General features: G+C 39.8%; 2 protein-coding genes across 2 annotated transcripts in view; both read left to right on the top strand.

Annotated features, from left to right (window-relative positions):
• Nucleotides 1-2,284, top strand: part of LOC149305704 (uncharacterized) — a 93,703-nt gene extending 91,419 nt beyond the window's left edge. The window contains exons 59-61 of the mRNA XM_089477300.1: nt 145-327; nt 1,871-1,948; nt 2,097-2,284. Of these exons, the coding sequence (XP_089333426.1) occupies nt 145-327; nt 1,871-1,948; nt 2,097-2,284 (449 nt within the window). The remainder of the gene's footprint in view (nt 1-144; nt 328-1,870; nt 1,949-2,096) is intronic.
• Nucleotides 2,285-8,502: 6,218 nt separating this feature from the next.
• LOC149305703 (uncharacterized) lies at nt 8,503-9,276 on the top strand. The gene has a single exon (XM_089477299.1). The coding sequence runs from the start codon at nt 8,503-8,505 to the stop codon at nt 9,274-9,276; it is 774 nt and encodes a 257-aa protein (XP_089333425.1).
• Nucleotides 9,277-24,536: the final 15,260 nt, after the last annotated feature.

Below are 24,536 nucleotides of genomic sequence, written 5' to 3'. Positions count from 1 at the left end.
TAATTACCATAATTAAATTGGCCTGGAAATGCATTGCAAAAATGTTGGATCTTATTAGTGATTTGACAGACATCCAAAATCTCACATATATGGAAAATAAATTAGTTTGAGTTGTAATCGGGTTTTTTTTTCTATCCCATCTAGCTAAACTAGCCTACCTCATTGCTCAAATGCAGCCGGCGCCCATCAAGTCTGCCCAGGGAAAGCCAGGACCCCCAGGGACACCCGGAAAAGATGGGCGTGATGGTAGACCAGGTCCACCTGGAGAACCCGGATTACCAGGACAGATGGGGCTTGAAGGACCAGTTGGGCCAATGGGTCCAAAAGGTATGCGGACACTAAAAACATTTTCTAAAGATGATTTCATAACAAATAGTAATATAGGTTGAGAAAAACACAAGTCCATCAAGTTCCCTCGCGCTGTTGATCCAGAAGACGGTAAAACGCCCCCACCTTGCAGCGATTTCCAATTGTGCCTCAAAAAGGGAAAAAAATCCTTGGCCTCTCATTTCTCACTGGAGCGACAAACTTTAACTGATCCGGTCCTTATAACCCGTTATATCCCCTGTATATTCCTCATATTATATATTATATACTCTCCGGCCGTATAACTAATCCCGTCCTTATAACCCGTTATATCCTGTATATTCCTCATATTATATATTATATACTCTCCGGCCGTATAACTAATCCCGTCCTTATAACCTGTTATATCCCCTGTATATTCCTCATATTATATATTATATACTCTCCGGCCGTATAACTAACCCCGTCCTTATAACCCGTTATATCCCTGTATATTCCTCATATTATATATTATATACTCTCCGGCCGTATAACTAATCCAGTCCTTATAACCCGTTATATCCCCTGTATATTCCTCATATTATATATTATATACTCTCCGGCCGTATAACTAATCCCGTCCTTATAACCCGTTATATCCCTGTATATTCCTCATATTATATATTATATACTCTCCGGCCGTATAACTAACCCCGTCCTTATAACCCGTTATATCCCTGTATATTCCTCATATTATATATTATATACTCTCCGGCCGTATAACTAATCCCGTCCTTATAACCCGTTATATCCTGTATATTCCTCATATTATATATTATATACTCTCCTCCCCGTATAACTAATCCCGTCCTTATAACCCGTTATATCCTGTATATTCCTCATATTACATATTATATACTCTCCTCCCATATAACTAATCTCATCCTTATAACCCGTTATATCCTGTATATTCCTCATATTATATATTATATACTCTCTGGCCGTATAACTAATCCAGTCCTTATAACCCGTTATATCCTGTATATTCCTCATATTATATATTATATACTCTCTGGCCGTATAACTAATCCCGTCCTTATAACCCGTTATATGCCTGTATGTTCCTCATATTATATATTATATACTCTCCAACCGTATAACTAATCCCGTCCTTATAACCCGTTATATCCTGTATATTCCTCATATTATATATTATATACTCTCCTCCCGTATAACTAATCCCGTCCTTATAGCCCGTTATACCCCTGTATATTCCTCATATTATATATTATATACTCTCTGGCCGTGTAACTAATCCTGTCCTTATAACCCGTTATATCCTGTATATTCCTCATATTATATATTATATACTCTCCGGCCGTATAACTAATCCCGTCCTTATAACCTGTTATATCCCTGTATATTCCTCATATTATATACTCTCCCCCCCGTATAACTAATCCCGTCCTTATAACCCGTTATACCCCTGTATATTCCTCATATATATTATATACTCTCCGGCCGTATAACTAATTCCGTCCTTATATCCCTGTATATTCCTCATATTATATATTATCATGTTTAGGTGACAGAGGATCAAAAGGAGACAGAGGGGAACCTGGCGTCGGACAGAGAGGTGAAACTGGCCCACCTGGAAATCCAGGTAAAATGTCATGCTGTTTATACTTGCACATGCGCACAAACCTTGCTGGAAAGTTATAGGGAACGGATATCGCCTTCCTGAAATATTTCTAAAGAAGCATAGACTACATTATATAATCTAATCATAATATACATATCTCTTTCTCTAGGTCAACCTGGGGAACCCGGCTACGCTAAAGATGGACTACCAGGCACACCAGGCCCTCAAGGAGAACCAGGACTTCCAGGACTTCTTGGACCTCAAGGACCTCCTGGGGTCAATGGACAGTGTGACCCATCACAATGTGCATACTATGCAAGTCTGGGTTCAAGACCCAGCAACGTCAAAGGACCCTAAGCGGCCATTCTAAATCCCAGAGGACCTGTGGACCTGAAACTTGAATTTAATGCTGGTTTCAAGCCTTTATTCCCGGAGCACCCGACAATGTCAAACCTGTCCATTGGCCTCTTCAACCCTACGGAAACACGTGTTAGGGACATGGTTGAGTTTCAGTATTTTTCCGCTTTCGTGTTTGCTTTTTAACAGACAAAGCCAACAATTACTGCCGGTCGGTCAAAGCCATTCGTTTTCTTATTTTTACTATCACTATTTTTGGGAAGGAACTGTACTTTGAAATAGTTTTGGTTTTATGATATTCCGGTGCAGCAACAATCATGATTTTAGCTGTCCAAAGAATCTGCAATACTCTGGAAAAAGTTAGCAAATTGGGTTTTGCTGACCATAGACCAGGCATGGTCTTATCAATGGTGCTACCTGCAATCTGCAGTCACAAAGCTGGTAACAGAGCAGCTTCCAATACCACTAAATACCCAACGATACTTGTCCTCCTCCTCCAATAGCTTAGAGTACAGACCGCCCAAGATGTGACGCCTTAAAATGCAGCATTTATATAATTAAGAGGGGATTAGACATTATTCATTGGAATCATTTGGTCATACCCCTAGCTTTCTAAAGGACCCCCCAAAACTTGTCTTTTTTGTATTCTAACCAGAAACATAGTTCCGTCGCAGATGTGGGGTTTGTCATCCTTATACCATAGAGATATTACTTTATCAGATAGAATGTCTTGTGTCATCTTTGTTTCCGTTTCATTAACTCCTAGCTGCGTAGAATACTTTGCTTTCCGCTTCTAGAATCTTCCGTGTGGGACAAGTAAAGCTGGATGGCGACGAAAGTCTCCAGTGTCACCACAAATGGACTGAAATCAGCTTTTGTGTCATAACAAGAGCTCATAGTTCCAGTATGATGTCATGAAAAAAGATATTTTGTGCATGTGACTATTTATTTTTTAAGGTAAAAAAGTTATATACAGAGATATTAAAAGAAGTGATCTTTTTTTTATGTATTACCTGCTGCCGGTCTGGTACGATTAACGTATTAATTAATGTATTAACAATGATTTATTATATTTGTGCGTCTGTAATGGTGGTCTGCAAAATAGGCCAAGCCCTAAACCTTGTAGGTGTCAAGAATTAAAAAGCTAAATTTGGTTCAGTTAAAAAAAAAAATATAAGAAAATACTGAGGATGTACTAATTGGCAAAACAAAGGAATGCAAAGATTCTGGTATTTTTATAAATATATATATATAAATAACTTTTTTTTTGGTTGGCACTTTTTGCATATCTTTTTTGCATAAAATCTGGTTAGTAGGTAATTTTGATTAGATTATCATTCTGTGAGATTAGAGTGATTTATGTGCAATTTAGTCTTTTTTAAACTCATTCTGTGTGGAGGAAACACTACAGCGGTTAGCAAGTCAAACATTATATAACGGAAACATATACTAATTATTATTCATGCTTTATACAACCTGTACCTTTCCGACAATATCTATAATCACATGGGTATAAAAATAAAAAAAACATCCCTTATAGTAAATAAACTGCTTTGTATAGCAGATTTTATCCAAAAAAATTCTAATTTACTGCCAGTAAATGTTAATTAAAACGGTCCTGCAGCTTTTCCAGATGTGTGCCTTCCGTGGAACATCTGTCCCGAGTAGTATAATCATTTCTTCCAATAAATTAATATTCCGCCTGGAAGCTGCCGGAGCCACGTGAAGAAAAAAAAATTCTACCCCTTTCTGGTGTCCGGGGGCTCTCGTTCTCATGTTTGGGTTTCCACCATCACATGCGGTCACATCAGGTGAAGAAGCCCGGGACTTAACAAAGTCCACCACGTTTCAGGAAGCGTCGATGAACGCTCATCATCGGTTCAGTGGGCGTTATCGCGTAAACAAACCAAAAAAACTTTTTTTTGCAGTAATTCTATAGATGCGATTATATATTTTCCCTCTTCGTTCTGCTTTTACTCCTTAAGCTCGTCACCGTTCTACGCTTTTCATGTGAATTCCGTTCCTCGCCAGGTACAGTTTGCGTTCTGCACGCTGGAACGAGCGCGATGACTGAGGTGTAAATAAGAAAATTGCAACACGCATAACACAGTAACAAAAACCGTGCAATGCCTCACCCCAACCCATTATTCTGCCATCACAGGCAACGATTTAACTTTGACCAAGACATCCAAGTCCAAAAGCTGCTTGATGTAGACTCCTTGGGTCTTATCACTGACTGCTTGCACTTGGTGGTGCATTAAAGGGTCATACTTCACGGGACGTTAGATCAGTTTTGTTTCTGTAGTTGTATTGAACGGTTATATCAAGAATAAAAGTCTGTTTTGATCATCAGCTGCCTGCCTTGCACCTTTTACCACCTCGCCATCATCTGATTCTCCTGCCCTTTCATCTTTCTCTCTCATAATCCCCTTTGATCCCATCACCTTCTTGTCCCCTTTCATCACATGCCTTCATTCTCTGCCTTATTATCACCATTCATTCCTTACCATCGACATACTTCAGGAATGCCCGTCAACCTGTTATTTACCCACTGCATTTCCCTCTCACACCTCTACCATCCTTGTGTCTCCCGTTCATTCCTCCATCATCTCCCGCTTCTCCCCTTCTCAACCTAGAACTTTAACCAACCTTTAATCCTCCATCCCCATCTATTTACTGATTCCCCTCATTTATTTCCTCGCCATCTCATGCCTCTCTCTTTCAAAGCCCATTATAATGTGATTCCCCACTTAAAGGTGTATAAATACCTAGCTCCTTATGTCTCCATATTTCCTTATTGGCCACTTCAAAACGTCCCCCTGTCTCTTTTTTCCCCACTTTATTTAACCTTCTTCTCCGATACCCCTGTGTCTTCTCACTCCTCCACCCACCCTCTCTAATTTCATCCCATAGATTACCCCACGTTGCCCTGAATATATCCTTGATTTTGTCATTTTGCCTTTTTTTCCCATCCTTTTGTTTTTACCAATAACCTTTTCCACCGTCATGGGGTTAGAACAAAGGGAAGAGCTGCGTCAAGATAGTGGAGGGTCCCCATCCCCGTTCTCCACCATTTCCAAGTTTTTCCTCTTAAAATACAGCCGCCAAGGAAAAATTAGAATGTCCAATTTCCCCACTTTGATGGTAAATGTAGAGGTACAAGATAGAGAAGCTCTTTGTCTTTTGTGCACGAGCTCCTGGACCTCCCATGGGCCACATTTAAGAGTTTGGCACGTGCAACGTTCTAGTTAATAACTTAATATAACAAAAATATCAAACAAAAAAGATAACCGTGAACTATTTGGGATGGACTTTTTAATTATTCTCTGTTTAAAACCTCTGCTCTATGACATATGGAAACAAAGAAGTGAATGTTTCTGTACTTCCCATTCCCAATGACCGCCCCGAAAATGTCTTGTATATTTGTTTGAAAGTCATTAAATTACGGTATATATTGCTTTTATGATCTATAAACGCCCCATGAAATAACAAAGGTGATTTTGTTTTATTTCAATTAACTTGCAAAGACTGGGTGTAGAATTAAACGAATGAGGTCACAAAAGTAATTATTGGAAGTGATGTCTGGCTTCCGGGACAACGATATATTTCATGTTCTGCGAAACTGGACGTTCCCCGAGTCACCGGAAAGGATTCAATAAAGAGAAAAGAGAACAGAGATAAGGGGAAATGACCCAACTGGACTTTCCAGTCCTCGCCTACCTCTATGGCCAGTGGGCCTGATGGCCGTAGGTGAGTTGGAGGGGGTCTGTTTAAAGACTTCCTAACATTTCAGGGGTCCCGGAGCTTGAATCTATTTAGAGCCCCTCATATTGTACACATTGCACATGCTCCCGCACCCTAGCTGCCCCTACAGCGGCAGACCGGGTCATGTCGGCCAGGGGCTCATCTGGCATTTGCGCCAGCGGGCCACTCCGGGATCGTATCCCATGCAAACATTACCGAGACTACCTACGGCTTGTGAACATATAGAATAACTGTTGATCATGTCTGATTTTTCCCTCCTTACAAAACACTGTATTTTTAACCTAAGATACTGCGTTTTAAATTAACTAGCGAGGAGAGAGTAACGAGGATCCAAAGCTAGATTATGCGCGGACTGATAAAATGGAGATTTATATGGTACATTTCATTCTATTTATTGGATCCTTGGCACGGCGGGTCCATAACTCGCTGTAATGAAACCATCTGCATTATCAGCTCCGGCAGAAAGCTTTGGGCTCAATATGTCAGCAAAATACTGTGCGCCGTGGATTCAATGTACCAAAATACATTACCGTCACCCTCATCATAGATTCAGGAGCCGTATGTCTAATCCCCTCACTGTATTAACCTCTACCACTTCTGCTGGGAGGCTGCTCCACTCATCTACCACCCTCCCAGTAAGAAAAGCCACTCATTAAGTCACTCCTTTGGTTGCAAATTGGCGTGGGGTTTGGAGCCGTGTTTAATTATTCAGAAAGTCACCCCCGTTAAACAGGATTTATCTTCAGCCGTGATGTTAAAATATTGAACGTGACGTTGGATACAGCTATTTACATATTTATAAAGTGCAAATCTGGGTCAAAGTTCTAAATGTGGAACGCTCATCAGAAACATACTCTCTGTTTCCATGGAGACTGCTCCATATTTAACACTTCCAACTGCTCTTAATACCCAGCTGAATTGGTGTTTTTACTCTTGAACAGTAATGTCTATAAATAGAATGACATGTAGAAACCCCCCCCTCCCCCGATTAATATCCCCCCCAATGAATAGACTGGAAATGCAAATATTCTCTGCATTATTCTTAGGGATTTGTCTGGCTAATGACCTTCATAAATAAGACACACGTGGGCCCTAAATTGGGCCCTTCTGGCATTAAATATCGCCCTCCGTATCTTACAAAAACCATGACAACATACACGCATACTCATTCACCTTCTCACTCATATCTTACATGCACTCACATCCTACATGCACTCACATTCTCTCTCTTTTTCTCCATATAACAGCCCCACTTGCGCACACGCTGACAGATCACATAATAAACAGACGTTTTCATGCCGAATTTTACCGTTTCGTCCATTTGTCAGAATAACCAACCAACGAACCCAACAATGGATGAAAGAAACGGAAAACGAACGTGCGCAATCTGAAAATCTTCATTCATTCATTCGTCGTCGTGGCCGCCATTTTGACTACACTAATTCAACTCCTTCTATCCGTTTATTTCTTGTTTCCATGGCAACCCAGATGGACAAATGGGATTTTTGAAAATGAGAAGGAGATGGGCGAATTTCGTTGAATAAGAAGTACATTTTTTCTCAAAAAATATGCATTTTCCGCCGGCGCACAAGTCTATCAAAAATCGGGTTTCCTTGTGTTGTCATTTTATTGTGAAACATTGTTGCTTATTTGGTTCTGTAAAAAGTATTACATCACAACGATAAATCCTCAAAAAGAAAAGAATCACAAAAAATGTAAAAAATGTAAATAAACAAAATAAAACACACGTATCACGTATTTCAATGACCGGAACATGTTTATGAAACATAAAAATCTAGAATCGATGGCTGATTCGACCCAAACCTTAATCGGTCTCTACCACTTCTGTCGGGAGGTTGTTCCATTTATCAACCACCCTCTTAGTAAAGTCTTTTAGGAATCTTTAAAAAAGTCTCTTTTTGATTGTTGCTACAAAAACTTGAAACTAATCTTAAAACCCCAAAAAGCTGATTTACGATAGTTTATAATAATAAGGATTTAAGCCAACATATAAAACATAAAAATATGTATCCTTTTTATCGCCTATTTATTGTTTGTATATCGCTTTCACTAATTAAACATTCTGCTTGTTTAAAGAAAGAAAACCCCGTGTCTGACATAATAGACAACCTGAAAGTGATCCAAACTACACCGGCACTGTTTACTTTAAGGCTTAAGCGCTGGAACTCCCTCGATCGGTAGTTACATTCGTATTGTGAGAAGGGGGAGGGCAATCAAGTCATTGATTACAAGGAATTAACGGTATCCAAGCAACTATCACATAAAAAAAAAACACAGGAACAACGGAACCAAAATCAATCGATCGCAATTGATCTTCATTCTTCTTTGTTGGATCGAGATATCCGTCTTGTAAAAGGTATCTGAGAACACAAAGGTCCCTCCGCCACCTTCCTAAAGAGATACTTAGTGTTAGCGTGAGTATCAATGCGAGGATGGAAGCGGCATCGACCGGTCCTTCTCATCCTTACAAGACGTTTTGGAAACGACTGATCGAAAGCAGCTCTAGTGGGAAAGCGCAAAAGAAGATCAAAATCCAAGGCAAGGACCTTTCGTCTCCTTCGTTGGAAGTATTTTCCTTTGAAGATATGCAAATACTAAACATGAGTCCCGAGAGAGAGAGCTGTCTCGCCTATCAAATGAATTGCGTTCCGAAGCAGATCGGGCATTTAATGAACCTGACCGCTTTGTACATGGACACCAATGACCTTGAAGAAATCCCACCGGACGTCGGGACTTTAGGAAACCTACGCAGGTTGGCCCTCAGCAATAATTTTCTGGATTCCCTACCTTCAGAGCTATCTCATCTCCCTAACCTTCAGAGTTTACACCTCGCCAATAACAACTTTAAAGACTTTCCCTCTGTGATATGCCAACTTCGTAACCTGACATTTCTAGACGTAAGCGACAATGAAATCGAAGCGATTCCCGCCGCCATTAACCAGTTAGGGAACCTGGAGACTTTTCTATTTGTTTTTAATTGCTTGAAGCGTCTACCGGAAGAATTTTGCCTCCTAACAAAATTGCGCTGCCTGTGGCTGGGGCACAACGACTTACGAGAACTTCCCAAGGATTTTGGAAACCTAACTCTCCTAGACTGGGGACAGAGTTACTGCTCGCTTAACTATGAAGGGAACCCCTTACAACACCCCCCAATGGATATTTGCAGTGGAGGACCACATAAAATAAAAGAGTATTTCGGTTTATAGCTCTTTTTTTTTTAATATTATTGGTCTGTATTACATCATACCCACATGGACTTGAATTGTATTACGCATGACCGTGGAGGCCACCATAGCAGGTAGTAACGTGATTGTAGGGTCCCATCCCCCTTACCAACACAACAATGAGTTGATTGCTTTATGGTAGAGCTGAAAAAACTCCTTCTTCAGTCTCCATTAGTCAGATGGTCCTGGTGCTGTAATTTTTTTTTTTTTTTAAATATAATTTAATCTAGAAACCTAGCATTTGCCCCATTCGGCCCCCGTCTAGTTGCCCGTTTCCCCTGCTTAATCAGTCGTTGGTCGCGTCTAAGATTCAGGACCCGTATGCCTATCCCATGCATGTTTAATACCCTAACTATATTACCCTCTACCACCTCCGCTGGGAGGCTGTTGGGATGTTGACATCCCTATTACTTGACTTGTCCCTTTTTTATCCTCTACTCTATCTTTAAACATTATGCTTTGCACGTACCTAATATATAATATATATATATATAATATATATAATATAATATATATATATAATAATGCCTTATATGTAAGGAAAAACATTATTTCTAGTTATGACTCCAACATTGTCCAATAAAATAGTAAAATCACAATAATGATTCTGTATAGAATGCTGATAAAAATGCTAATTTTCTTTGCAAGAAAAAAAGGGTCAAGAATTATAGTTTGAGGCTCTGGCTTTAAAACATAGTTTTTAATTTAAAATGTATGTAAAAAACTTAAATTTAAAAACAATAATTATTTGAAAACCACTAATTCATTTTTAACAAATGTATTGATTATTGATGAACGTGATTATTGTTATAAATGTAATGTCATTTTTCTGCGTTATGTTGTGTTACCATGTGATGCTTTTCCCCACGCGTTTCGCAGTTGGGTTCTTTTTATCTTAAAACAATTAAGGAAATATTTGTCATAAAAACCTGAAAAAAAAGAGCTTCGTTGAACAGTCATATATATATATATATATATATATATATATATATATATATTTAAATAACTGTAATTAACATATTTCTTATCGCCATGATCTTTATTATTTCAATCATTAATCCTTTGGGTAAATAAAAGACGTTTCAAAACAACTTCCTCGGACTGTTGTAACTCGGAAATCTTATGCAAATATTTTTACAAACTATAGTTACGTTATCAGGCGGCAGACATTGGTCTGAATATAGATGTAGCCTATATGTATAAATATGTATAAATTAAACACATTCAGTACAAATGATATATTTATATTTACTTTATATAATCAAAAGTATGTGGACCCGCTCCTGATTATTGAGTTTAGGTATTTCAGCCGCACTCATTGATAACGGGTATTACCGTATTTGCTCGATTATAAGAATTTGAATATTAATTTAGAAAAAAAAAGAAAAAGCCTGAGTATAAGACCACTCTATAGGAAAAAAGTTTAACTAGTAAATATTAATTCACATGTAAACTATTTTTTCATATTTAACAAAATCTATGATTGAGAAAAATGTATTTCTTGTTTTTATTTCCTTTTATTTGTCAACCTGCCCCCGGTTATACCTTATACCCCTTTATATGCCACTGTGCCCCCCAGATATACCTTCGTGATATGCTACTCTGCCTCTAATGCATCCCCAGACTTGCCCCCCGTGCTCCAGACTCCCTGGTGTCTGGTGGGAGCAGCCGGTGGACGTCTGCACGATGCACGTAGACAACCTCTGTTGCTGCCCGGCACTTCCACCGGGGATTCTATGACTGAGCACCGGAAGCCAGAGAGGCATCACACAGACGTCCACCGGCTGCCAGAGAGAAGGATCAGGGTCCCTGCAGCTCTGCGAGGGATCTGGATCTTAGTCTTGTAGCCAGACCTCTATTTGAGGTCCGAATGTAAGACGACCTTGAAAAATAACTCTCGTCTTATATTTGAGCAAAAACGTTAAATCAAGCACACAATCACCCGTCTTCATAGACAGACATTGGCAGTAGAATGGGTCGTATTGAAGAGCTCGGTGACTTTACACGCGGGGCTGTCATAGGATGCCACCTTTGCCACAACTCAGTTTGTGAAGTTTCTGCCCTGCTAGATCTGCCCCGGTCCGCCGAGCGCTGAAGGGCGTAAAAATCACCTCTATATGTAGCAATCACTCAGCATTCCAAACCGCCTCTGGATGCAACGTCAGCATAAGCTTCATGAAATCAATATCCCATTGTACAGCGCCGCGGAATATGAAGGCCCTATATAAAACAATAAATAATATGTATTCATATATAACGGTTTGCATGCCAATGGCAGGTCGTGGCAAGGTTCAGTGCTGGTAAATGCGGAGAAAGCTGTAGAGTAAAATTTTGGGTCTATGTGATTTTTACTGTTTTCTTTTAATTGAGCCCCAAAAACAAGCATTTTTATCTGTAATAATGTCATAGATGTCGCGGCCTTCCCACTACAGCTTTCCCTTTACGTTTTGACTTTTATTTCGTTTATTGATGGTTGATTGTTTCTTACTGCAATGTGCTGAAGGCAGGATTTAGTCTCCGAAGACGTTGAAGCTGAAACAGGTGCCCGGGCAAAGTGCGTGGATGGCGCCGAGCCCAGAATCGTACGCCGCAATGGGAAAAATAAATGGCAAACACCATTTTTCTTCCAGAAAAAGAAAAATCGATGCAGGACACCTTAACGTAAAGTAATGTACAGTATGCTGACAAAGAGATCCCCCCCGACCCCCCCCCCAGGTTATTTGGTGTAATCAGACTTCAAAGCCCCAAATTAATACCTTCCATCTGAAGAAGAGACCCACGAGGACCTTGGTTAACATCTTTTTTCTATGCTTGTCCCAATAAAAGGTATCAGCTGTGACTAAAGACCCTAAAGTCATTAGAAACATACAATCTGCCGGCAGATCGGGCCCATTCGGCCCCATCTAATTGCTGTTTTTTCCAGCTGTAAACCTTAATCAGTCGTTGGTCTCGTCTTAGATTCAGGAGCCGTATGTCTATCCCATGCATGTTTAATACCCTCACTGTATTACCCTCTACCACTTCTGCTGGGAGACTGTTCCACTTATCTACCACCCTCTCAGCAAATTAATACTTCCTTACATTACATCTAACCCTCTAGTTTTAGATAATGGGCTCTTGTTCTCACATTCTTCTTCCTCTGAAGACAAATTAAACATCCCATCCAGGTCCTGAAAGTGTTAAATTACTACAATGGGGTATTATAATAATAAAGAAGGTAAGAATTCTGTCTTTGGAGGGTCTGGATATTGTATAACAAATTCATTGTTTTAGTAGCTCTTCAATTCTATGCCTCTAGAGGGGAAGACTCTGCATCATTTATCATATTTTCTCACAATGACCCAATTTCTCACTTTTTCTGTGTTGAACAAAAGGCATTCGCGACGCACGGAAAACTCAACTCTTTTATAATCATTGGACTCGGCTACTCCATTTATCTCCATTTTAGAAGATGATGTATTACGCGAGAGCGGTTTATTTCGGGTAAGAACACCGGCTCTCGTAGCCGCGCCGTATATATCTTTCCGCACCTGACGGGCCAGTTCTCCGCTCCAACGAGCTTTCCTGGGCAATGATGTATTTTCCTTTTGGAAATGAAGTTCTGTGTAACACCTGTCTGCGGCTCTAGGAAGGACGCTCCTTCTCCGTTCCCGCGTCGGCAGCTTTGTGCAAAGTGATAAATATGGTGCAGTTACCCGGCGGGTGGCGAGGTGACTTATGAACCTGCCCCGTCATTAAAGATAAAAAAAAAGTTTAAAAAAAGAATTAAACTATAAAATGAAACCATGATGCCCCGGGACCTCCTATTACCAATGTGTGGGGGGATGAAGATTGTCCTCTCTTCTGCTAATGGGCATAGAGGGGTTAAAAATGTATTTTAAAAATCTTATGTGATGCATAGGCCCCCAGCTATGCCTCCCCCTAACCCCCTGGCAATTGGAGTTAGGGGGTTTAAATAAGTAAATACCCCTTTGGGGCGACACAGACCTCTTCTCCATCTCTGTCCTGTGGGATTGAGTGTAAGAGAAATAAAATTCAAAAAAATACAATAAAACCCTTCCTATCCCTAAGGATGAGGTTCATTGAGGCACCCAAGTAAAGAAATAAAGAGTCACTTACCTTAAGGGTCATCGAAAGTGATGATCTACGAAACCTCGCTCCTCAATCCTCAGCCCAGAGAAAAGGGGCCACCTAAAACGAGTTTTTTAAAATAATCTTCTGAAATGGCGACTGGCTGTGTGGGATCATTCTCATATACTCATGTGCACCAGTGGCCCTCAGCTTTAGAAGCCTGTATTACATATTGATTGGCTGATTTGTTCACATTGAACTCGCATGCCCTCATCTGTAACTAGCAAAACTTAAAGTAACTTAGTAATTAAGTTTAAAAAGAGACAAAGGTCTATCAAGCTCAAACCATCTGTTGATCCAGAAGAAGCCAGAAAAGCTCACAATGAAGCAATTTTGATGTATCAGTGGATCAACAAAGTTGCACGTCCTCGCATGCACTCACATGCTTAGTGGATCTGCAATTTGTTTTGAGAGTGTTAGCATGCAAGGGTATAAGAATGCAGTCGAGTCTGGTCAGTCGACTCAGCTTCTTAGTGAATAGACCTAATAGGTATCCGGAATATAAACCGAGGCCATGGACTGATTAAGGTTTGACGTTTCCACAGGGAGAAAAACGGGCAGACTAGACTGGCCAAATGGGTCTGATTCTCTGGCAAATTCTCTGTTTCTGCGCTGAAATTCTGGTTAAACAAGAGATTCGACTCAATGAGTAGACGCATTGCACACATATAATAATATTATATATCTCATGATACACGCTCAAGAACTCAATGGGTGCCTGAAGTGGTTGAAGCTTCGCATTGGTTGCCTCCTATACAGAGATCTCCCACCAAGAGACTACAGCTGCATCCAGCGTGGGTGGCTTCCAAACTTACAGGGAAGAAGAGAAAGAATGTAAAAAGTTTGGAAGAGACCCATGCCGGACGCAGCTGTAATCACTTGGTGAGATTCGTTTGCTGACGTCAGTGGACGATCTCGCTGACGTGGTTGAAGGTTAAGTGATCAGGGAGTGTGGCATGTCGCAACGCTGCTCCCATGACCTAGAGTTTCTTGTTGAAGACCCGAAGAGTTCCCAGATATGGTGGTAACATTATGGTGCATATCACATTATATTGTCCTGATCATTAGTCTTGACCAGGAATTGCCAACAGTCCTGTCCAATGTCACAACAGATTGGCGCGCCATTATTTGTGTTGACGAGGAAATATAGTTGGGCGCAATAAAGAGGAGACCAAGAACCCCAAGCTCCTTAATCTGATACCATCAGTGTCCATTCCTCACCCAGAGGTTCTTCATTCTACTTCATTCTAAAAAACAAATACTATTGATATTAGTAATATGGATTTTTTATTATTATTATTTTTTGGATTATATTTCATGTGCATTAAAAACCTCACACTATGTAATTCAATAGAGCGTTACGGATACAAAAGGAGATTGGATCCACAGACAAAGCAACGATAGAGACAAAAAAAAGAATTGGCTGTATGGATTTTCTGTCTGCACCAGTTAATAGCGAGTGACAAGACTGACCGCAGAGCTACGGGAAAATCGGGTTACCCCGTATCTTGTCATGGAATCAACACATGCTTTCGAATAGAAGAGCAAGAAGTTACCGGAGTCAAATAGATTCCACGGACGTGACGAGCAAACCGAGCTCAGAGGGATAAGAGCCACGCTCAACAAATATCGCAAAGGTATTTCGGATCATCAGATGCCCCTGTTTTAAGAAGACAGTCCCCAAAGGTTTCCACTGAAGCCCTATTAAGTCTGACAGGGTGGTAGATAAATAGAACAGTCTTCCAGCAGAAGCGGTAGAGGGTAATACAGTGAGGGTATTAAACATGCATTGGATAGACATACGGCTCCTGAATCTAAGACGAGACCAACGACTGACGGGCCAAATGGGGAAAATCCTCCAGCAGATTTTATATTTCTAAAGATTAATTATACTTAAAAAGCAATTTTTAACATCATCCCAATTATTTTATTTAAACCACCAACTGCATTGTAATAAACAGCACCCAGGCCATCTTCAGAAAGAACCGAAGAAGGCATTTTTCAGCTTTGCCGTAAAGCAATGAATCCAATGCTGTGTTTAAAAGGGGGCGGGGTCCTATAATCACATGACTACCTGCAATGGTAACCTCCATATAAACTTTTTGCAGTGTTCTGTGAACCGCATTGCATTTAGCCCTTAAAATATTTAAAATGTGGGAAGAGGTCAAGCAGATGAGGGATAATATTGGTAGAGGGGACAAATATGATATTCCAGTCCCTTATCATTTTCTTCCTCAGCTATTGAAACCCTCTTCTGGTTGGCATTCCGTGCCTCCTGCAATCTATCCCCAAATGCTGCTGGGCTTATCTTCCTTACACTAAGCTCATCTACTCCCCTCTGACTCTGTGAAGCCCCCCATACCCCTCAAACCTCCAGCTTTCAGCTTCCCTCCCAACGTTTAAGAAAAATATCAAAACTCACAACCGTGCCTCTGATACCCCCCCACTATCTCGCCCCTGTCTCCATACCTTATGGTTCTCTACACCCCATTCCCTCTACACTGGAAGCCCGAAAGCTTCTTTACGTGATATCAGCCATGTATCGGCTCATCTTCTTCTGTCAGTTCTAGTTTTGTCAGACCCTTAACTGCTGCTAAAGAAATAGAAAATAATAATATTAACAATAATAGTAATAATAATACTAATAATAACAATAATAGTAATAATAATACTAATAATAACAATAATAGTAGTAATAATACTAATAATAACAATAGTAATAATAGTAATAATAATAATACTAATTATAACAATAATAGTAGTAATAATACTAATAATAACAATAATAGTAATAATAATACTAATAATAACAATAGTAATAATAGTAATAATAAGAATACTAATAATAACAATAATAGTAGTAATAATACTAATAATAACAATAATAGTAATAATAATACTAATAATAACAATAGTAATAATAGTAATAATAATAATAATAATAACAATAATAGTAGTAATAATACTAATAATAACAATAATAGTAATAATAATACTAATAATAACAATAGTAATAATAGTAATAATAATAATACTAATAATAACAATAATAGTAGTAATAATACTAATAATAACAATAATAGTAATAATAATACTAATAATAACAATAGTAATAATATTAATACTAATAATAACAATAATAGTAGTAATAATAATAACAATGTCATTTTCCACTTTAAAAACTGAAGAAGACATCTTATAAATATTGACATAGCATAAAATAAAGATAATAAAATAATAAAAAGGTCCTGTAGTTATTTCTTAAGCCTTTTTTTCCTTTCTGCTTTGATTATTCTGCGTTAAGAGAAATTGGCCAATTTTTCCCAGAAACATCAGTTTTCTACAGCGTTGGTCATTATTTAATGCAATCAATTTAAAGACAGCAAGCGATGAAAAGACATTAAAATGAATGGATTTCCTATGAAAATGGAGAATTCCGAAAGTGATAAACAACACTAATGTGGATATCGCCCGGCTGATACCGAAGAACATAGTGATAAGGAGGATGGTGTCAGCGGTTAGTGGACTAATGATCTTAGATAAATATGTATTTATCGCATAAACCTTATTTATGTAATTATTTATGTATATAACATGAAGTCAACAGAACTTTAGCCCAAATACGTTTCTCATACTTTTGGGTGGACAAAAGGCCTTTTAGGTCCCTTTTTCAGATGTCTCTTCCCAATATATACATAAATAATTTGTTATACGAATACCCGGGGACTTTCTGAGCCTAAACGGAGGCTCCTGAAAAATTTACCTTTTTATAGCATGTCTTGAAGATTCAATCTAATGACTCTCCAAAAGTGTGAACCAAGTGGCTCATGTAAACCTTGACTTGTCATTATTTCAACATACACCTTATTAAGTCACCTGCATTCAAGCAGGGATATCAACCATTAAATACTGGTAGCAAAAGCGCCAACAGGAAGGCTCAAGTATCATCAGATCTGTATAAAATATGAGGACTCCACTCAAGACTATGTGATCCTGAGACTCTGCTCCTTCACCGTGAGACCCGAAGATTGGTGTTAAAAACCCTTAGACTTTGGGTCAAACCCTGAGAGTTCCCAGGTATGGATGTAAGACCTGCTTATTGTGGCTCTCCTCCTTTTTATAATCCGCTCCCTGATTATTTAAAGTATATATTTATAGGTTTAAGTTTGAGCACTGGTAAGACCTTCAATATGGCTACATTTCATGTCATGGTTGCGGTCAGGCCCGGACTGGTCATCCGAGGTGGCCCTGGCACTTTAAGGCCAGTGCCCCCCCCCGATAACATGCTACGGTTTTATGTTGACATAGCGCGCAGCTGGGCGCATCGAGTTGGAGCGGACGATCTGGTGAGTGCGTGTCGCTGTTGGCCAGTGTGCCAAGTGGTCTGGTTGCTATCCAGCAAATTGGCATTGAGCGTAGTTAAAACCTGTTCCTGTTTGGAACTGAAACCAATCCATTACGTTAATGAAAAAATAAGACCTGTGTTCGATTTTTGAGAATCGGAACAAACCAAGGACCACTCCTGCTAAGAAATTCGATCAGTGTTAGGAATGGGTATTTAGGGAAAATCCCAGGGGTTCCGCTACTACTGCTGCTCTATGGCTACGATGAGACACAAAGGACCCTCGATTTCTTCCTTCCGTCGCCTCATTTTGGAGAAAAATTAGATAAAACCAGGTTTTGGTCAACGTCGATCTACATTACTGTATGCAGCACTGGGGTTTATGCTTAAAGAGGGGGAAAAAAGAGGGACTTTCCCTTTAATTGGCGTTTAATGGTGATGGAAAATGCTTGATTTATGACTCGGCTCCCTGGATTCTAGACTAAACAGAAGCCGCATTGAAATCAATACAAAACAACAGCTTAGAAATCCAACGGGGCGTGCAGAATAAAAGCCCAATAGATACATTTTTACACGGACATTCTAAATCGTCAAAACAGCGCCTAGAGTCCTCAAGAAAAGTCTAAAGAAAGCTGTTTCTGATAAAGCACCTTCCGGTGCGAAACGCGTCGAGCAGGTTCTCTGTCCCATCGGCTGGCATTTTTTTTTACTACGGGATTACGGCCCGAAAAAAGGAACTATTGCATGATTGTAATGATATTTCGTTTGATCGTCTCTTCCTTGAAGGAGTGCCAGCGTTTGGTTAATAATATAGTTAAGTTCTATACATAACCTTATTACATTAATCTGACAAATACAATTATACAATTGCATAAGAGAGCATCTCTATTGTCTATGTGGCCGATAAGGTAATGTTGTCATAAATAAGTCTAGTGGTTTATATACTTAGGTGTAAGAGCAGGTCCGGACTGGCCGTATGGCCCACTGGGCAAATGCCGTTGCCCAACATCGCTCCATGCACCCCCGATCTGTTTCTCCAGTGGAAGGGTGCTGCATTGTGCGGCCCCCGGTAGGAAAGGTCCAGCAGCACATTGAGTAAGCATAACAACGTAGCAGGCAGCCTCTTATAGCCGGTACTTGGCAGCGGACAGTCTTAAACCGTCACGGCCGTCTCACCTTTCCCAGTCTGTCCAGGTGTAAGAGTAATGCCGTGGCTTCTTTTTATGTTTAGTATGTGTGTCGGCATTGATATGGTTCAATTGTCAAGTCAACAGTATTATTCCTAACACAGCCCCGCCAGCCTAGCACCATTATAATGACCCATTATAGATTATGACTGGCAGTAAAAACAACACTGTTATATCTAAAAAAACGTAAAACGCTTAACAAAAAGTGCACGTTTGTCCCTGACTTTATAGTACTTTTTCCTTGAAGTTGTAGATTTGTCTTTGCCGTTTGATTTATAATCAATCACCGGCGCGTAATGTCAACCACCGGGTTTAGTAATTAAGTTGAAAAGCATTGGAGAAGTAAGGGAAAGAACTTTCTTTTTTTGGAAATATTTTGCCTAGCACACACCCCTCTAATACTTTATATAAATTAAGTCAATGCTAAGGGCAATGCATTTTGTTTTGTATTAAAACCATTCTTCTTCTTTTTTTATTATCAAAAAAAGAAAACTATACATGCCTAGTGGGTGCTTGTAAGTTGGCTAAACATGCGGTCAAAGCTCCAGCTCTCTTAATTCACTAAATACAACATTAAAGTCTATGAAGCCCATTCAATTCTATAGAGGATGCAATACATCTTCCTAACACTAGAGGCCACCGATGCACAGTAGTAGATATACATGATATTACTTAGACTGTTTGCGTTCTTATTTTCTCACTATTGTCCGTGATTCATTATTTGAATTTGTCCAACATTTCGGTTGGCCCAAATCGGGCCCATGGTCCCCTTAGCAATAATTGGGTAGCAGGGCAGCGGGACTCTCCAATGGAAAACAGGATGATTGGGAGGTATGAAATCATAGCTACCCCTAGCACTCTGCAAGCCATCCCAGCAGCTAATATAATCATAATAATACTATATTTTTATATATTTAATAATATAAAATATAATTGGTTGGAATACTTACCATTGCGCAGTTATAGACGCTTCTATGCCAGCAGCTTCTGGTAAGAATTCATTATACGAAGTTCAAAGGATTTTTCCTGCAATTTATCTTACTAAGCACCCACGCCCCAAGGACTCCAATTATTAATATTTGGCTAATGTTGGGCGTGTTGTAACGCTAATCAAACCCAGCCTGTGGCTTGCAATTTTATTTTAGCTTTTGCTCTCTGACATAATTTATCTCTAAAAACCTTACGATTCCCTGAGGTTTCCAGGGATTCATTCTAATAGAATGTTAGTGCAAAGAAATAAAAGCTATATTTGCATCTCGTATTTCAGATGCTCAGCTATGTACATTGATTGAATATTTGTTTCAAAGGAGGAGAAAGCTTTTTTTTTTACTGAGAGGGTGGTAGATAAGTGGAACAGCCTCCCAGCAGAAGTGGTAGAGGGTAATACAGCAAGGGTATTAAACATGCATGGGATAGACATACGGCTCCTGAATCTTAGACGAGACCAACGACTGATTAAGGTTTGAGTCTTTAAGGCAGGAGAAATGAGCCGACCGGACTCGATGAAGGGATGACCTTAGATCATTTTAAGAGAACCATGAGCTTTTTGAGTTGGAGACTGCAGAGGTCTCGCCTGCAGAATTTAAGTGGTCATCTAAGGTGGTCAAAGACACATCTTCTACACCTTATACCATGATGAACAGAAGAGCAAATACCCCCAGATGACCCTCTTTAGATTCCTTCTAAATCCAAAATGCAGGTTCTTGCTGTCAGTAAGTTGTAGAACTAGTTATCTGCAGGTTGATGTCCCAGCAGCTGAGCTCTGGACCCCACCATGACTCTTGTGGCTGGCTGAGAGTTATGAGAGTTATAGTCTATAGCAGCTTGGTTATAAAAAGATTCCCTGTCCTTTCTCGCGGGATCCCCAGAGTCATTTAAATCCAATAAATATCAGCAAATCCAGAAAATGCTCGGACATCTAGAAGTTATTTGGTGGAGGGGGCTCATTATTCCTGATACAACATACCAAAAGATTTTGTTCTTAGCGGCTGAAACAAGGAGAAATGTTAGAACAAGAAGCCATAATCTAAAAGTAGAGGGTCGGAGGCTTCGATGTAACGTAAGGAAGTGGGTGGTAGATAAGTGGAACAGCCTCCCAGCAGAAGTGGTAGGGATAGTGTGTGGCTGCATGCGTATATCAGTTATTGGCTGCTGGCCTTAAAGCGACAGGGACTTTTACTCTCCATTCCTGAGCAGAAGCGTTCGCCCGGCTGGGAGTAACCGTATTCCAGATATTCCACTGCCGCTCCCGCAAAGAGTTTTCTCCGCCATTCGGAGAATAATTCGGCCGTGAAAACAGCTATTTTGAGAAACTTTTGAATTCGCCACCTGCTGATCTCTGTTCCTCTCGCAGTCACCGAGGAACACGAAAGATGAACAGAAGAACAAAGAAACGTCCTTCAGACTATAAATACCTCCAAGGTACGGTGTGATTATCACCCAGCGGCGAGAGAACTTTGGGTTTTTATGATACATTCGCTCATTCAAGATCAGATATAACTCAAGCTGGTTAGCAAAGGGAACTTTGCTGAACATTAACATACCTCCCAAGTGTCCTGTTTTCTGCAGGATAGTCCTGATTTCTGGACACTGTCCTTTTGTTCCCCCATAGTTGTCCCACTGTCCACTGTGGGGGTCTTGGTACAGTTAAAGAGATCACACGCTAGCTGTTCTTTATATATTAGTGATATATTATAATAATAATAAATAATAATAATAATAATAAATAATAAATACCCAAGCTCTGGACTTTTCATTACAAAAAATGCCTCTTGAAGGAAAGGTGTCTGAATGTATTTGGCCCTAAGCATCACTGTCCCCAAAGTTGGATGTTTTGTACCTCAGCTGTATCCTGGGTTTTCAAACATTTCGGAATTAATAGTGAATTAAGATGTGTTGTTAATTAAATATATTTATAATTCTAAATTAAAGAGGAAGTCCCATTGAAAAAAATATTTTGGGGGGCTTTCCCGGCTCAAACACCACACTGAGCTGATGCTTTATGGCGATGCTAATGAAGTCCGTTCCTCCATAGACTTTCATTAGTCTAGCTGGGTGATTAGGACTGAGCAATTCCATTGTTTCCCACAGGCAGTATGATAAGGAGTTGGGGTGTTTGGGGTTCAGATAACTCATACAAATGGCTAATATACAGCTGCCTGAAAACATTATATTATATTATTATAATGTTTTTTTTAAAAAAAAGAAAATATATGTTTGAAAAATTATTTTTAATCTGATACTAGGAATATATTTATTCCAGTCTAATGTAAAAAAAGTTACCTCTTTATAAATCCAAGTTCCTCTGGGACTGAGGATTTTTACTTTATAGCACTGCAGATATTCCGATTGAATGGCTATTAATGTACAGTAGTAGTCTGGGCAATGGTCCAACGTAACTGCCATTTACAGCTGTTGTAAAATTAGAAAAATGGTGCAACGCCAAGAAAATAAAAGAAAGTAATAGAATAACCAGTTTCTTGGTTTAAAGAAAAGTGATAGAAACTAGACTTGTGCATTAGGATTCATACAAACTTTATTATTAACAAATTTCGCCAATTTCGTGCGTTCGTACGAATCTTCGATAACGAGGAAATGAAACAAACAAAAAACGAATGGCTAAACCTCTGATATTTCATTGATTGCTTCATTCATTGGCCTGCTGTAGATAAGTCATCCCTCCTCCTCCCTCACACACATTTTCTGGGGCAGTTGGCAGTTAATTAGAAGATGTTACTTTTGATGGAGTCAGACAGGCTCAAACAAGCTGCGATTGGCATTTTGGCAATGTTCCCAGAAAATGTGGTTACGGTCCAAGGTGTTAAGTGTTCAGAGTCCATTAAATCTAACAGGTGCTGCTTATTAAGGATTGGCAAACTCAACCCCCCCCAGGAAACAATCAGGACCAGGGTGCAAGAGGTTACATAGAGCTAAAGAAAAAAATGGCTGTGGTTAACCACTACAATGCCAGAGATATCTATACTGAAAAAATCCTACCTTAGATCACGCTCAGGCTAAACTTTTAATAATATCTTTAAAAATCTCAAGGAAAACACCAATTTATCATAGAAAGGTGCAAAGATGAGGAAAAAAAAATTTCATGGGCCGGTGGACCTTAAGCTACTTCTGCTGGGAGGCTGTTCCACATATCCACCACCCTCTCAGTAAAGTAAGTCTTCCTTACATTAAGTAAATGGTTCTTATATTAAATAAATGTTCGGTGGACGTCAAGCTCCTAGAATAAAATATTAGTCTGTGCTTCTGCACCTTTTCCACAAATCTGTCTGCATTATTCTGGCCCTTTTGCAGAAATGTGGTGGGAGGCCTGCTTTTTTGGAGAAGCGGAAGAAAAAAAGAGCACACGGGAAGAGCGAAGACAGAAGTTCGAGGAAGAAGATGCAAGAGAAAAAGCAGAACTGCAGGGGGAAAAGACGGGGACACGGAAGCAGTCAGCAGAAAAAGTATGGAGGCATTGAGCGAGAGCGTGAAAGAGAGTGAATGGGAGTGTGTGAGAGAGTGATTGAAAGTGTGATAGAGTGTAAGTGAGCATGAGAGAGCATGAGAGAATGTGAATGAGAGCATGACATGAGTGAATGAGGGTGATTTACAACAAATTTCACTCTGAATGGAAAAAGCCCTTTAAATTCCATCCAAACCGAAAGGGTAGGAAAAAAAAATGTGTCCAAAATCAAAATAAAAAATCAAATTTGTTTCATTTGCAGAAGTTTAGAAAGCAACCTTTTTGTATGACATGGGAGCAGCCGTCTTAAAATCTTATTTTTCAGGACTTGCATGATTATTCCTCCCCATGATGTTATCTTTATCCTGAATTTATGACTTCAAGTCTGGATGTTTAGCTGCCTGCAGGTAGTCCGGGCAAGAAAATCCCATGCATGTTTAAATTCCTTCACCACTTCTGCTGGAAAGCAGTTCCTCTAATCTACCACTCTTAAATGAAATGTAAAAAAAAAAGTGTTTTACGCATCCACAACACTATTTTCGATAAAAAGTATTAGACTATATGACATCATTTGCGCTGATACCAGAACAACACCCCCGCCCCCGGACCTTACAATCCCATTCCTTTTCCTATCTAAAGGGCCCCCCTGGACGGTCAGGAAGGGGGAACATGACTGCTGTCCCCCTGCCTGGGGTCAGTAGTTCATGGTCCGGTTCAGGATATGGGTTGCAACATTGTTGCTTTAATGTACTGGGGAGGAATAAAGGGGAAACTTTCCTTATTCTGACCTTCAGTCATTTGACACTCTGGACGAGCTTCCCTCCCACCCTCCCCTGTTTTTCTGTATTTGTTGTGATCTTTGTTCCTGTGCTGGTGTCGGTTTTTCTTTTCTTTTAGTCACAGCGGGAAGTCATGGCCGGCACCTTTGCTTGGATATCCGGTGTATAAAGAAGACTGGGGGAGACGAGTTCTGCGGAGGCTGATGGTACCCAGAAAGAGAGCTCTTGGTAATGTTTGGGGTATCTGCCTGTCGGTAACACGACAGCTGGCAGGATGGTTATGTTTATGGTTACAATGTGCTGGGTCATGATGTTTAATAAAGCTGTGGCCAGTGCCCTTACCC

The sequence above is a fragment of the Sceloporus occidentalis genome, unplaced genomic scaffold, assembly GCF_023333645.1.
Source record: "Sceloporus occidentalis isolate IW3139 unplaced genomic scaffold, rSceOcc1.0.p SCAF_11, whole genome shotgun sequence".
NCBI classification, from domain to species: Eukaryota; Metazoa; Chordata; class Lepidosauria; order Squamata; family Phrynosomatidae; genus Sceloporus; species Sceloporus occidentalis.
Note: the sequence above shows the minus strand (reverse complement) of the source record. Positions and strands in the feature narration are given on the sequence as shown.